We start from the raw sequence: 16,722 nt of genomic DNA on the forward strand, positions 1-16,722 counted from the left end.
TGACCTCTTATGGAAGGGTAAGGTAATGCTGCTTTACCAAACCTGTCATCAGGTTTATTCCATGTGTTAGCCTCCTATTCTTAGTGGCACCAAGGTTGAGGCTTGGATCACTTGTGTGACACGGAAAAGGGATGCCACCTGCCAGGTCTTTCCCTTGTCTCTTGGCTGGTGAGGAAGGACCAGCATTTGGGCAGTTTGGACTTGTGGGTACTTTAGGTTTGTTTTTCCAGATGGACTCTGGTTTATAAAGGTGAGTTCAAGCTTCATCCTTGCCCTGCACCAGAGGCCTTTAACAGGGAGTTTCTTTATTGCATCTTGTTTCTGTAGCGCTTCTAGGTAGACATTGTCTGTTGGACTTCCCTTGCCTGACCAGATGTGGCTGGAACTGGCCCTGGAGTTCAGAAGGCACTGGGGGGTGATGGTGGGAGGTATGTATTATTGGGAACCTGTCCAGGAGCCATGAAAGCAGAAGGCTCTGCAAGGACAGGCTGTGGGGAAGGGGGCAGCTGGACATCTTGGGGTTTGGTGGCTAAGGCCTGAGGTCACACTGGTGGCTGGTGTCATTTGTATATGGGAGCCCATTGGCTGCTTCCATAGTTTCCCAGGAATGTTCCCCTGTGCATAGACAGCCTGGACTGGCAGTTGACCACACTGCGAACGTGCTCTCTGGTTTCTCCATCCCAGGAGCTGGACAAGCACTTCCATGCCTTCCATGTGTCCTGTGGCATTGCCAGTGCAGTGTCTGCATCTCCAAGTGACCTTTGTGGTCATGATGCAAAGGGAAGGGCGAAGAAACAGCCCCTCTCCCCCCCCCCCCCCCCCCCTAAGCAGGTCCAGTTCTAGCTCCCCACCAGGGACTGGTGGGAGGAGCACGAGTGGGAGAGGAGGAAGCCTGCTGCCACCCAGCTCTCAGCCCCAGCCACTCTGTTGACTGGCTCCCTGTGTGACTTGGTGGAGCATGGACAGATTGTCAAGGATAGCCAGCCACCTCTCATGCAGAACTGGTGGAGGAGACTTCTTGATTGCCTGTGTAGCTGGAACAAGCTCTGCCCCTAGTGGCACATACAACCACTCCCACAAAGACAGCCCCCTGGGTGAGAGAAACACCTTTTGCAGAGCCTGTTTATCCTAGCTTTCCTTTCTGTTGTTGCCTATTTTTGCAATGTAGCTAATTTAGCCTGTTTTAGAAAGAGTGCATTTTATTTGTTACATGATGTAAATAGACAAACCCTTTGCCTATTGTGAAAAACTTCTTGTAGTACCTGTTGTATTTGTTTGTTAAATAATCAAAAAATTTCTGAGCCTAAAGCCTGGTTAAATGAATCTTTAAAATGAGCATGATGGGGAGATAGTGGCAGCCCATCTGCTGAGAGCAGAGCTTTTACAAATGCACTGATAGGGAGGTGCTGGAAGAAAAAGCATTGGGGTGGTTTTAAAGGGAGCTGTTTTGTGAAAATCAGTCTTCAGGAGAGTCTAATCTTCCTTGTGGCAGTTCAGTCACTGTCATATTCTAAACAACTCTTAGAATTACGCTCTGTTGTTTTAAGTAATTTGTAGGTCTGTGTTTGGGCAACTTATAAATAATGGTTCTGAGTTGATGTGTTACTGCCAAAGTAGTGGAGAAATGGCTATTTAATGAAGTAATAATCCCTCTGTGCTTGGCAGTGATGAGGCTTTTTTTCCCCCCACTAACCAGTGATAGGACAAGGTAACGGCTTCAAGCTGCACCAGGGGAGGTTTAGATTTGATACTAGGAAACATTTCTTCACTGGGAGGGTGCTCAGACATCGGAACAGGCTGCCCAGGGAAGTGGTGGAGTCGCCATCCCCGGCAGGGTTCAAAAACTGTGTAGATGAGGTGCTTAAGGACATGGTTTAGTGGTGGACTTAGCAGTGCTGAGGTAACCATTGGACTTGATGATCTTAAAGGTCTTCTCCAACCTAGGTGATTCTGTGAATGAGTGATAAGTTGGTGATGGTGGGCAGAAGGATGACAGCCCAAGTAGGGACCTGTAGCATGGTAGCCATGCTTCTTGTTCTTGGTTATGGCTTGTGCTTGCTGTAGGAGGAAGGAGTAGGGGAGTGCTTCTGTGCCAGCTTCCACTATAGTGACCAGGGGAGGTTCTGATGCTTTTGGGGTGGGCTGGGTGGGACTGTCCTGTGGCTCTGAACCAGTGTCCCCTGCCACATGCAGGTCATCTGCTTCAGGCAGCTGCTGAAGGCAGGAGCCTCTCGCCTGAATGTTTGGAGGACCTTTGCTGGCCTGGCTTGGTGCAGCTTGTGCTTATATTGGAGATCTGTGGCCTAGATGTCACATGGGTCATTTGAGCAGATAGGTCTTTGTATTGAATTTGGCTCAGCTGACCCTTTTCATCACAGCTTGCGTGGTGCTGTGGTTCAGATTTGGGACAAAAACCGATTTTCCAGTCACAGAATCATAGAATGGTTTGCATTGGAAGGGATCATCTTAAACATCATCTGTTTCCAACCCCGTGCCATGGGCATGGTTCTTCTTCAAAAGATCTGTAAAATGCCACAACATCTGTGAAATGATATGACATACAGTGCATTATCCCTGATAACCCAGTTTGCTTGTACAGCTGTTAATTGAAATGCATATATATGGGTTAAAGTCAACATGTGCAGGTTGAAATTGTTATTTTCACTTTAGAAAACATAGGGCTTCTTCAAGCTCTGTGATGCATTCAGAGAGTCTACATAAGCAGTGTCCTTGGACGTTGCATCGAGCTCATGTGCTTCCTGGGTTCTTTTTGAGTTGAGCTCAGTTTCCCTGGCTGGGGGACAGTCCTGAGCGCTGGGAGGAGCGGTGGCAATTGTTCCCAGTGCTGTTGGGAGCTGGAGCCGTGTCCGTGCCCGGCCCTTATCCCAGTGCCGGGGGATGCTGGAGCTGTTTCCGTGCCCGGCCGTTATCCCGGTGCTGTGGAGGCGCTGTCCCTGGTGCTGCAGCGCAGCGGCCGCTCTCAGGGCTCCTGGGGTCCCTGGGCAGGTCTTAAGCAGCTTTTAAGTGCTTTGTTTCCCTACCCCCCCTCTTACCTTAGCATAAAGTATTTTGCAGGAATTGGGTGGCGAAGGGGACATGATGCCTTTATAAGAAGTGTTTTGTTCAGTGCATACGATGATAGTAAATTGACTTTAATCACCTTTACAGAACTCTCCTTATTGTTGTGTCATATGTCTTTCTACAGGGATTTCATTCAGTTGTTTACAAGGCTTTTTATACGAATTTATTTCAGGTTTTGAAACAGTTGTGCTATTACTGTGAAGAGCACAAGCATGCATGATACTTTGAATACAGTGATAGGGAGGATTGGCATCCTAAGCAGGGAAAGATGTAGATGGCATCATATGACACTGTATCATTTCTGACTGTTTGGGCAAAACACTGGTAAATCTTTGGTGACAGGTGGATGCATACACCTGAGAGGAACCTGTGTATTCAAACATGGAAGTGCATGACCATTCTTTGTGGAGTTTTGGGAGGCTGGAGAGACCTGGAAGGCCTTCTGGTGCAATGTCTAGGGGATGAGTAAAATAATTTAATCTCAAAGAGGAGAAGATGGGGGGAGGTGGCATTGAAAATCACCTGAAGGCTGAAGAAAACACAACTGATATCCTTTTTTGTTCAGGATTTCTGCTTTTCCAGACACTTAGTCTTTATACTGCTGGGTGGAGCAATGTAAGAAAACCCCTTGACTTCTTCAGTATCTGCTTCTCTCTAGTAGTATTTTCTGCTGATCTCCTTTCTTTTTACCTCCAAGAGGTTCTCTAGTTTCTGAAGCTAATGAAAAGGAAGAAGGAAGCTCACCTTTCCAGACTCAAGTGGAGGAAGGGGGCCTGATTGCTTTCTCACTTTTGATAAGAGAGGTGGGACAACTTCTTCCCATTCTGATTCCCTCCAGATAATTTGATTGATAGTAAGCCACAAACATGGTAAGAGTTTACAGATGCTGTGGGATGGCTTTCTGAATTTGTAACTACACTGCTTTATAGCACAATGTAGGTATGGATTTCCTTGAAATCAATGCTTGCTTGGCTGCAGCCAGATTACAGACCCTTTTATGGATTTCTTGGCTCATCCACAGCTGTTTTCTGGATAAGCATTAAACTAGGATCTCAGTTTTTCTTGCTGTTGTAGTATTGAGTCTAATTATTTTATTAGTTTAGTGCCTTTAATTTGCTGTCTTTTCTATGAGCTCTAGAAGGGAATTCTACCCTGTAAGCAGGACATATCTGTGAGATTACTGGCGTGGGCTTTTAGAGAACAAATACCTGGAATTAATGTGAAAAGACATGTAATAGATGATCAGAAGACTCAGGCTGAGAGGGCTTGAGAGGCTGCAAGCCCCAGCTGTGCCCATCCTGCTGTCTGTTGGAGATGATTGCCACCACAGCAGAGGTCGCAGAACAGTCACTGGGTCTGTTCCTGGTGTGCTCCCAGCTGGGCAAACTGAAAAAAGAGAATTCAATGTTAGCTCATGTTAATAATATGACCTGCCACTTTAGCGGTGTAAATTCAACACCTGTTCTGCTGTCTCCACTCCAAGAGCACTAATTTGTGATGGAGGAAGGAACCATCAACCACAGATGACATCCTTTGAATTTTTCCCAAAAGAAAATGTGCAAGTGTATTTGGAGTTGCCTTTGCACATCCATGGGGGAAAGGTGATGCTTTCATGTATTCCTTCATATCCCCAGGCCACTTGTTGTAGTGTCCAGGATTTGAACTTTAGTTCATTCCAAGAGAAAATCTGTGAACCTAATAGGGTGTTAATCTGTTTTCAGCAAGTGCTGTGCTAGAGAAGGTCTATGTGTTTTCTCTCACTTTTTTTCATTGCACATTTTAGTCAAGAGCTTCATCTAACTGTACAAAATTCTAACGTATGGAAGTGTCTTCTTCCTGGCAGTTTATCATCCTGACACATCAGGTTCAGGAATAACTACTTATTTATTTCAGGTATTACAGTCATCCATGTTAATATTTAGAGGGGTGAATTTTGTAAATGAACGCATGATTTATTTTTATTTCTCCAGCTGGGAATTCTCTTTCACAACGATTTCTGCTATTTTCTTTTCTGTATTTTAATTTGACAGATAATTTCTGACAAATGCTTTTGGTGCTTAAACAGGACAACAATAGTGATGTGGCAGTGATGTGAGCGTTAGTCATCTTGACGGCTTGACAGCTGATACACTGTGGTTTTTGTTCCTGCAGAAAGAAATGCATATGTCAAAGGTATCAAGATGTCAGATTTCCTACACAAAAGAAAGCTGGATGAGAGAGTAAATATGAATTGAGGTTTTTAATTTGGGAAGCACAAGTGTTGGATCTCAGCGGTGACTTTTGTTTTCCCCCCTCTTCTTCCTTTTAGCAAATCAGAAGCTGTTTATCCCAACTCTGTCATAAGGCAATTGGAACAAAGGAAAGGAATATGTGCCCAAAACACCAGCTTCTCATTCAACTATATTAGCTTAGGTGTGTTCCGTAATGGAATGAAGATCTTGTTTCACCAGAAGCAAGAAAGATTGGAGTCCTTGTTAGTAAAACCAGAAATACTTAATTCCTCTTGTCTGCTCAGCACATGTCTTTCAAGGAAGCACCTAGCATTTCTGAGCTATGTTGAAAGGCTGTGAAATAATTATGTATTTATGGGTTTTCAATACTAAATTCCCCTCTTTTTTATTGCTTTAGTCTCTTTCAGACATTCTGAATCTCAGTGGTGTTTGGCTAAGAAAATTAAGAAATGCATTCCTTCCACGTAGTCAGAAGTGTTTGTGTCAAAATGTCATTCAGAGGCTGATAGTAGAGTCCATATTTCCCCCAGAACATGCAGGAACTTTTGTGGTTTGGTCCATGGTCTCAGATGATACAAATACCAGAGAAAGCTGGATGTCAGTATGCATGGAGAGTAAATGAATGTAGTTTTCACTTCGTGATGGTGCCCATAAATCTGGGCTTTATGGAGAGAGAAACAACAAAGTGGGCTTAGAAGCCATTAGATGCGTCATGTTCCCCTTCCTTTTTACTGTTGTACCCTATCTTGCCTCTTTCACTGAGGATATGTTATGCTGCTTCTAGGGCAATTTATCAACAACTGTATCATACTGTGCACTGTGTAATCTGCTTTGGCTACTTGGCAAACAGGCTTGTGTTGAGAACTCTTCCCTGTCAGTTCCCTGCTCGTTGATGTCACCACAGTATTCATACTCTGCTTCATCTTTTTTTTTGTCATTGGCCCAGGTAACATTCAAGCAGTGTTCGATGGAATCTCAGTAGGGTTTAGATACCAGAGCAGTTATGCATCGTAAGTTTGGAAAGGAAATTTGGTTCTGGCCCAGTCTCACAGGCAGAAATAAAAAAAGGAGAAAGAAAAAAGTCTGGAATTATATCCTTTTATATCTTTGCAGCCTGAGTAGAAGGAATTTTAAGATATTCAGACTATGAAGAGCTGGCATGTATCACTGTTACGCCACAAATGGGATACAGCACTAGCACATCCCCATAGCCAGTGTCAGAACATGCAGGCATCGACATATACACACGCCTGACCTTGTTGGCATGTTGTGCAGTTACTGGCATCTGTGCAAGTGTGGAGTAGAAAGAACTGGATAAGGCCTTGAAATAATATCTTAAATTTTACAAGTAGGACTCCAGTAGGGATGAGGCATGTTTCCTTTTCATCTTGCTTTTTTCAGCCAGCACAGCTTTTGTTGTATGCATTATTGTACTAGCAGAGAATTCAGAGATGGCTCAAAAAGTACAAAGACTTAAATAAAATTAAAAAAAAAAAAAAGACTGTATCTATTTTGTGGGTTTTTTTGGTGGTGATTGGTTGGGTTTTTTTTTTCAACTTGAAGAAGCAAAGCTGACCTCGAGAGAAAGCGTCCCTTACTCCATAGAAGAAACTGGGCAGCTTCCCAGGGCAGGCAAAATAGCCTGCAACAGAAGCCAAAGCCAGAGCACTGCATCTGTGAGCAATGCAGTCCTGGCTGTGATGGCAGCCTTTCTTTGTGCCACCTATTGCTGTGTTCTTGCTTCTTTCCTTCGATGGGGTTGGTTTTAATGAGAAAGTAAGTTTTTGAAGGTTAGCATCTGAAAGGAGATTAGTGTTGTCTTTCATTAGCATTGGAGAGAAAAATTGTAACTGCGGACTTCAGTTAGCTGTTAGCTTTAAAGATGGCCTCCTTCTTTCCTCCTGAAATGCATGGATGTAAAGATTTGTAAGATAATCCTGTTCTACCAGGATGTTTAGATCTCTCTTTTTACTACCTGTGAATGCCTTTTTTTAAAGAAATACTCCTGTGTTGACTGGAAGAGCTATTGAGCTCCTTGCAAAGAGGAATTCCTATATTCTTAGGATTTTTTTTTTCCCCCCAAATTATTGAGGTGAGTTAGGGTAACTCCAGTGTTCTAGAAAGGACAAAAAACTTCATGATTTAGGGTGCAGCACAAGCTCCAGCTGCTAAGCATTATGGTGAGACCTGGTTGTGCAGAAGGATATCCCATACCTACCTGTTATGAACTGACTCACTTTTTGAGGCTCATGGTCCCTGTTAGAAACAAGGTGTGGTATTCTGTGTTCTGCTGGGCATCAGCTGGAATGGCGGTTCTCAGATTTCATCCTTCATGTATTTCCATAATAGTATTTCCTTATGTACTCTTCGGGGTCAATATATCTTTATTATTATTTATTAGTAGTAATATTAAGCTTCATTGGCAAGTGTTTCTGATCTTCAGTAAGCAAATGCTCCACACGGAGAGCTGGGGGTTTATGTTGTTGTTCATATTAACAACTAATATTTTTATACTGCTGGCAAGAGGGCAAACACTCTCTAATCCTAGCATGAAAAAGTAGTATCTTTGGTTTCACTGAAAGGAGTACATTATTACGTGATATTCACCTTGAAACATTTGAATTTCTTTAGAAGTTTTTGTAACCTAGAAGCAGTTGGTCACTTCCATCTTCAGGTGTTAGCCTTGTTTTTTCTTGCTGTTGGAATTTGAGCAAACATGGTCAATATTAGAAATGTCTTCTGTGTATAATACACCTTATACTAATTTCTGCAGACCTGTCACAAAAGAAGGAACTTTGATGAATGGATGTAAATTCTGTTGTCTGATTCTGATTTGTCTCCATTCTATTGGATGTTTTGTTAAGGCACATTTTGGGGCATCAAAGTTATTCATGGATGATTTGTAGTTGGGAAGAATATGCACTCCTAAGAACCGCAGGCAGGCTTAATTTGCATGAATTTTCTCTCCTAGGCAGAAAGGAGGAGCTTGTTTATGATACGTGAAGTGATGCTGCAATATAAATGAGCTATTTTGCATTTTCCAGGGAGACAGGAAACTGGTTGTAGTTGACATGCATGCTGTCTTGAAGAAGGTAGTAAACTGTGGTGACAGATAAACTGTGAAGTGTCTGTCATTTAGATGTTTGGAAGTTGTGCTATATTGAAAGCAAAGCCTTGTGTCTTAACAGTTATGGCACTAATCTGCCCCATCCAGTGAAAAAGCAAGTGGTTAGGTAGGGATATGGTTACGGTGCAGGGAATCTATATCTGCTAAAAGCCATCTCTGATGGATATTCCTTGATGAACCAGCCTTGACTGTGATTGAATAGCCTATGTGGATAAAAGAGAAAACTTAATGATCTAGGCAAACTCTGTATCTAATTATGTAACTGAAATTTCTTTGTGTTTGGGCTGGGGACAGCCTGAAGGATCAGGAGGAGCATGGGATAGTGGAGAGCCATCAGTAGTGAACATCAAATATACCTGAAGGTTATACTCTAGTCCTTTAATCAACAGATTTGGTGTTGTGGCATTTTCCTTCTCTTTCCAAGAGTGATATAATTCCATCACTTTGCAAGCAGGGGATAGGGATGTGATGTGATTGACAGGTGCTTTACAAGTATGGACTGTGAAGCTGTATTGCTATAAGTGTGGCTTGACTTTTGCAAGAATTTCAGAGTTAAAGCTCTGAGGTATAGTTTATCCTGCTACAGGCTAGGATAAACTGTGATCTTTAGAACAGAACTGCATTTTATCCACTATTGTGTATTTCATAGAATCATAGGAAAGTTATGGTTGGAAAGGACCTTAAGATCATCTAGTTCCAAGCCCCTGCCATGGGCAGGAACACCTCACCATAGACCATGTCTTCCAAGGCTCTGTCCTACCTGGTCTTGAACACTGCCAGGGATGAAGCATCTGCCTCTTCTTTGGGCAACCTGTGCCAGTGCCAAACCACCCTCACAGTAAAGAGCTTCTTTCTTATATCTAACCTGAACTTCCCCTCTTTAAGTTTAAACCCATTACCCCCTGTCCTATTGCTACAGTTTCTGATGAAGAGTCCCTTTTTGGCATTGTTGTAGGCTCCCTTCAGATACTGGAAGGCTGCTATGAGGTCTCCATGCAGCCTTCTCTTCTCCAGGCTGAACAGCCCCAATTTCCTTATCCTGTCTTCATACAAGAGGTGTTCCAGTCCTCTGATCATCCTTGTGGCCTCCTCTGGACTTGGTCCAACAGCTCCATGTCCTTCTTATGTTGAGGACACCAGAACCGTACACAATACTCCAAGTGAGGTCTCATGAAAGCAGAGTAGAGGGGCAGGATCACCTCCTTTGACCTGCTGGTCATGCTTCTTTTGATGCAGCCCAGGATACGGTTGGCTTTGTGGGCTGCAAGCACACACTGCAGCTGGCTCATGTTCATTTTCTCATTGACCAACACCCCCAAGTCCTTCTCCGCAGGCCTGCTCTGAATTTCCTTTTTGCCCAACCTGTAGCTGTGCCTGGGATTGCTCTGACCCAGGTGTAGGACCTTGCACTTGTCTTGGTTGAACTTCATAAGGTTGGCATTGGCCACTTCACAAGCCTGCAAGGTCCCTCTGAATGGCATTCCTTCCCTGCAGCATATCAACGGAACCACACAGCTTGGTGTCATTGGCAAACTTGCTGAGGACGCACTCAATCCCACTGTCCATGTCGCCAACAAAGATTGGTCCCAGCACCAACCCCTGAGGGACACCAGTTGTTACCTGTTTCCTGCACTCATTACCTGGTCACCATAAGGCTTAAGCACAACTTCTGTTCAGACAGCAATGAGTCATTTCTGTCATTTAGGAAATGGAAGTTATCAGTTGAAAATGAGGTCAATTTATCTGAATCTCAGGTATTTTGGACCTATTATTTCATGGAATCATTCACATGAATTGCTCACAGGCCTTCATGGAAGACTATATTACTACAGTCTATTCCTGAACATAGAAATGTGTTTATCTTTTCCTCTCCACACAGAGGATGGCATTTGTCTTTGATGCAAGTGCCAGCTTCTGGCTCATGTTATTTTGGGCCTTTGAGCCAACTATCTGGTGAAAACAGGCTTGAAATTTAGGGTGTGTACTGAAACTGCATCATAATTCTGGGGATCTTAGCTATGCCTACCTTTTAGTCCTGCTTAGAGAAGGTGAGAAATACAAGAGAGGCAATATGATTTATTGGCTAATGAGCAAATATGGCACAGCAGCTATAAGAGTAATTGGATGATGTTTTCCTCAGCCTTTTAACATTGATGGCTTAATGCTTGAAGTGCAAATTTTGTCTGTTCCTTTATAGATATGCTATGAAGCCAAGGTTTAACTCAGTTGTATTGCTTTTAAAAAGTCTAATATATGTGTGCAAGTTTGAAAGCACGCTAGGGGACATATTCTTAAAATGCCCATGGAAAGAAAAGGAAGAGCAACAACATTTCTATTTGATTTCAACTGTTCTTTGTTCCAATTCAAACGAGATTCTATTTATCTTCTTTGTAAATTACTGTCTGTTATTAAAGAAGCATGTGCTGTATTTGTTATTAAATTATTCTCTCATCTTTAATTATATTCTTATCCTCTTCATATTATGTTAATGGATGTGTAGATGCAGCACTTGATGGGTTGGGAGGATAGTTACCTCCGTTCTAGGGTAAGCAGAAGAGGGTTTTGTCTGTGGCAGAGCAGGATCTTTAATCTGTGGCATCTGTCTTGCCCCTGTCGCTGCTGTTACCATGATAGCTTCCTTTTCTAGCTAGAGTTCTGCCAGAAAAACTTATGTTGGAAGTATATGTTGTCTTTTCTGACAGATTTAGGACTTGCTTTCAAAAGCACACTTCTCACTGTGCTGTGTCGTTACAGCTAGCTTCAGCAGTGGTGTTCCTTCCCCAGCCTCAATATTTTGAAGAGAGGAACATGCTGTGAGGATGTGCTCTGAAGGTTACTCGTTTGGGAATGCATTCCCTCTGTGTTGCCTGCTCTCAAATTGTTGGTTGCCAGTGAACTTCAGAGAGTTTGGCGGAGTCTTGTGTTTGTATGAGGTCAAACTGAAAGGATTAAATACTGTTCTTTTATGTGGGCATGGCAAGAAGACAGAACTTTAGATTTCTAATGATCTGGATAGCTGGCAACTATCATTGGACAGAGGACGTCTGTTCTGGTTTTATACAGTCATAATTATAACTTTGTAATATCAAAGGCAGCTTTAATCTATGTGAAGCACTTCTCATCTTGTACTTGCAGAATACTTGGCTAAACTCAAAACTTAAACATAGTGCAAATCACTTAAAACTGTAGTTTGCTTTCCATGCTGGGGTTGAAAAACTTCATAAGCATTTAATTAACCCCTAAGCATGTAAGGATTCTCATTTTACGGATGAATGCACTGTGGCAGAATTGGATAAAATGAGTTTTACAATGTTTCATGGTTAAGAGTAGCTCATGGCAGGCTACAAGAGTAAAAACAAGTCATGCAAGCCTTATACCCGTGTCTAGCTGAAATTATTGTTCCTCTAATCTCCAAGTGGGACATGTTGAAAAAATGATTTTCTACCAAATGGAAAATCTTTTCTCCTATTCCTCTGAAGCAAAATAATATGCTGACACTTCTCTTTGTCCACTGATACTTTGAAAAGCAATAATAAAAAAAATAATAATAATCACAACTTCTTATGTGGATCTGGTGTCGGTTCCCTGAAATGAATGCTGAATAGAAAACTAATAGGTAAAAAGAAAGACACTTATTACACAGCAGCTGGCATAAATCTTGCTTCTAATGAGGATAAAATCCATGTAAATGAATCATTACAGTAAGTTGTTGTAATTAGGATTTATTCATGACAAAGGTCTCATAATTATATAATCAACTTTTAGTGTACCAAGATTTATAGTCTGAAGTCTTAATTCCATTTTATTATTTAGCAGCAGAATTTGCTGGGGGAGGAGTGTTTTCAGGAAGCTGGCTTTCGACAAGCTCTCAACTGTAGTTGGAATTTGATTCCTTTGCAAATATCATCTAATTCTGCTGTTGCAGAAGGCTTAAATTCTTCTCTGGCATTTTAAAAAGTCTCCCTAAATACTGAAGAGGTTTTAAGTGCAGTGTTTCATTAAGGGCCTTCCAACTTAACAGTAGAGTATGTGTGTGCATGCGCCTCTTCTGAGTGTTATTCAAACAGTGGTGGACCAATGTCATTGAAAGGTGCTGCCAACTCACAATTGTCCAGGCTATGAAAAATTTGCTTTGGTTTTTGATCTCAGCCCTTGCCAGGTGGATAGAAGTAGTATGGAGAATGATAGCAGAGGGTTAAGGTCATCAGCAATCCAACCATGAGCTGAATTTGTCCACTTCTTTGGTGGGAGGCATGTTAATGGGGACAGAACTGTTCCCCCTACTATTTTGAGTATGGCTGAGCCCCCTCAACAGGATGCTCTGGTAAAGGCTGAGAAATTAAGGCTTTGTGCTTTTGGGGATCTAATAGTTGAATGGAAGCTTGGGTTGGATGTACTGGGTCTGACAGTTTCTGGCTTGAAATTGGAATAGATTTTCCCCACTTTCAAGTTTTAGGAAGTCTGCATTACAATTACAGATTTTCTTGTCTCCTTTCCAAGTTAATGCTCTTTAATAGTAGATTTTAAAGGCTGTTCCTCATCCTTCCTGCTGCTACTAAAATTTAATAAAAGCAACTGTGTTGCAGTGACTTGGCTCTTTTTGGCTTCAAGAAAAGTCCTTTAGCCGCTGCAGTCGGAACAGTTATAACATCCTCAGGCTGGTTTTAATTACAGCAATGTCTGCAATCATCCCTGAAGCTTGGAGGGTGATTTTACATCTTCTCTGTTGCAGGTGGGGCTTTGAATTGATGTCTATCCAACTTTGGTGTAAGGGTTTTCAGGTTTTTTTTTCTTCTGCATTATGCTGCAGAGGTGAAGTAGTTTCACTGCTGCAGCACTTCTGTCCCCTGGTTTTCTGTTTAGGTTAATGTTGAATACATTGAATTAGTTTGTCCTGCATTCCCTAGCAAGGGTAGAAGCACCCAGAGTCCTGGTACTTTACCCCATTCTGCTGTTCTCCTGAGTGTAGTAATGCTCTGTTGTAACTACCCATAAATAGTCCAAAAGAGCACATGAACTTCTCTGCTTTATTGCATACAACTTCTCTGATACTGTAAACAGCTTGTGTGACAGCTTTTCAGATCTTTGTGGGTAGTGCCAGAATCTAGAAGGGGCTTAACACTTGTTTGTTATGGTGGCTTTAGATAACTTAATGTTTTTTGCTTTATAAAGGAAAAACTATTCCTCCCCCCCAAAACAAGCAAACAAACATTCTTATATAAGTTTAGGAGTGGCTCAGATAGGGTTTTGTTTACTCATTTATGAAGCAAAACCAAAGGGGTGTACTTCTGAACACTAGAACTCCAGATGAACTCAGGGCAATCCTGTCTTGCCCCTTTCCTCCTCCTCCCTCATTTAATTAAGGCTGGGAACTCAGGTACTCAAACCTCATGCGATTTAATAAGTTTCTTTGAAACCATTAATGAATCACAATGAATGCATGCCTTGTTTTCTACTCTTGGCTAAATATAGCAGTTGGACTGGATTTTCATGTCCTTGGCTGTCACTGGTACCACATGAAACTTCTTAATCAAGTTGAGCTCTATCTTACAGCTGTAGGGATTTTTACCTTCACTATTCCAACTGAGAGGGCTGCTCCTCAACTTCCTGACTTTGAATGCTTAGGAATGGAATTCAAATTTCCAACCTGCAGATGTGCTAGAGCCATTCATCCTTGTGTCAGTAGTATAGTCTTAAACCTTCATGGTTGTTTTTCTCTTCTTGGGGTATCTGTGAATATACTGACTGATGATAAAACTGCCTTTTTCTCAGCCAGGTTTTGGGAGTCTGAACACATTAGAATCCACTGTTATGTGGTAGGCTCTCAGACACAGCTGTTTGCCATCCAGACCTGTTCATCCATGCCCAAGGGAGTGGTTCAGATGGTGCAAGTGCCCACCACCCCATATCTCATCTCTCCAGTGCTTCATTCCCTTTCTCTGCTGGAAAAACTGGGTAGTACTTAAATGCATTGCAGATTTCATTCACGATTGCACATTATGTTTTATTGCGCCTTAAGTAATTGAGATGACTTCACTGCAGCCATGCAAATAAAGCAATTTCAGCATGGCCTGGAATTAACCTGCATAGGAGCTAACTGCCTTGGCCTTTTTGTGTTCTTTCTCAGCCTTTTCATTTTATTTTGGTTTTAAATGTAATCAGCTATATACATGTTTTCAAGTACTATCCTACTTGTTGTCGATTAATGTATTCTGTGCATGGCCCATCAGTGGAGTTTCATTTTGTTTTCAATATTGCTCTTGGCTTTAGTTGGACAGACCCAAGATTTTGATTTCAGTCACCCATTTGTCTGCTGAAGAAATTTGAAAGTCTAATTTCCTGCCCACCACAGTAATTAAAGATTGGAAGAAAGATTTGTCTGGCAAATATTGCACACACAGTGAAGTGGAAAATGTGCTGAGTTACACTTGTGGATTAAAAGATTGATTGATTGCTTTATGAAGCCCTGAAGTTAGCCACCAGTGTCTAAGAAAAATTGTGTTCACTGTTACAGTATGTGTCAGCTTTCTTGGCAGTTGACTGGAAAAAATCTTCTAAAGCTTAATCCAGATACCACTGTAAATAAATGTCACTTCTGTCTCATGCAAGATTCTTTTCTCTGCAGAACATATATATGCAGTGTAGGGCTGGGAGGGAAACACACCAACCTGAATGGTAGCTGAGAGCTGGTGAGTGACATGTGTACCAATCTGGCAGCTGATGTATAGGGAGATAAGGCACTATAAAGCATAGATGTTCTGAAGGACAGGTTGTCAGCTGTACGTGTGTACATACACACACCCCCACTGATTTTGCTGTCTTGTACATAATGCTACCACCCATCATCCATTTCAGGGTTTTGCTGTTTATCAGAAATACAGGTGGTACTTCTAGTCTTTGTTTCTTTGCAGGTTTTAGGACAGCTAAACTCTTCAAACAGCTGCAGTTATCTCTCAGTAGGGCTTTGAGGAGAGGATGCAAGTACTCCATCAATGAGCCTCTAGTAGGACTGAGGAGCAGTGGAGAAACTCAGCTCCCTTGTCACCAGGCACAGTAGTGGCATCTCTTCTTGCCTGTATAAATTTTGCTCTTGAACAGTGTACAAGCATTATGGCACAGAAGAGGTGCAGAACTTTCTGCTCTTTTATTACAGTGAAGTGCTTTGAAGAGCTTCACAAAGTGTGATGTCACCTCCTTTTCCTGGCAAGAAGCCAACTGCTAAGCTATTGCTGATGTAATTTGTCTCCTTGAACAAGTCTTTGTTACATCTTCCTCTTCTATTTTTTCCCCTTCTCCCACTGCTTTTTCATGTTTAATTGGGATTCAGAACTCCTTGGTTCCTTAAGGAAGAGCTGGGGTTTGTTCTCTGTCAGAGAGAGGGTAAATTACAATCTCACCTACATGAGTATGTTCTTGTTTCTGTATATTGGTGTAAGTAAGGTAGTTACTGAAGGATTAGCTGTATAGCCAGTATATGCTATGTATTGGCTATATAGCATATAATATATCTCTTGGCACCTGATGGCTGCGTGTCATTAGCTGGAGTACATGTTGGCACTACATGTCTTTGAAATTATTCAAGTGCTTTTTTGGTGTATTCTTTCTCAGTGTGCTGGTCTTGTCCTTCTCTGTGGCACAGGCACAGCTACACAGTCATCGTCCCTGATTGTGTCTGTTGTGCACAGGGGCAGATTGGTTGCCAGAAGGTGGTTTTGGTTGAGAACAGCCAGACAGGCTGTGGGTTCATGCAGAATGACAGCTATGCTGTACACTGTAGAGAAGCTTTGAGCTGTGCAAGGGTTTTTCTGCTACATTTGGGCTTGGGTGCACCATGTGTAGCAAAGACTTTGTCATGTTGTGCACAATCAAATGTGACATGTTAATTCCACAACTCATTCCTCCTTTCTTTTTATGCTTTTTAGGGTGTTTCAAAGATGACCGTATTGTGTTCTGGACTTGGATGTTTTCAACATATTTTATGGAGAAATGGGCCCCTCGGCAAGATGATATGCTCTTCTATGTCCGTCGAAAACTGTCCTATGTCACTGGGGATAGTACGGAGGGGAAAAAGGTGAGAAATGACATATTTTAACCTGGAAAATTTAAATTAACATGGGATTTGGTGATCTGGAGTACCTGACACATCTGAAGAACTACAAACCAAGGATAAGGAATCTTCAGTTCTGCCCAACACAAATTATGCAGAGTTGGCTCATAGAGAAGTACTGTGGTTAATGCTGTGAAGTATATGCAGTGTGCGCATATACTTTGTAGTGGTACATG

The 16,722-nt window shown here is 42.1% G+C and overlaps 1 protein-coding gene across 2 annotated transcripts in view; it reads left to right on the plus strand.

Moving 5' to 3' along the window:
- The window catches only part of KIAA0930 (KIAA0930 ortholog), a 72,149-nt gene that overhangs the window by 17,344 nt on the left and 38,083 nt on the right, over nucleotides 1-16,722 (plus strand). For both annotated transcript variants that reach the window (XM_034062970.1, XM_005147991.4), the window contains exon 2: nucleotides 16,362-16,510. In XM_034062970.1, coding sequence (XP_033918861.1) covers nucleotides 16,362-16,510 — 149 coding nt within the window. The remainder of the gene's footprint in view (nucleotides 1-16,361; nucleotides 16,511-16,722) is intronic.

The sequence above is a fragment of the Melopsittacus undulatus genome, chromosome 5, assembly GCF_012275295.1.
Source record: "Melopsittacus undulatus isolate bMelUnd1 chromosome 5, bMelUnd1.mat.Z, whole genome shotgun sequence".
Classification (NCBI taxonomy): Eukaryota; Metazoa; Chordata; class Aves; order Psittaciformes; family Psittaculidae; genus Melopsittacus; species Melopsittacus undulatus.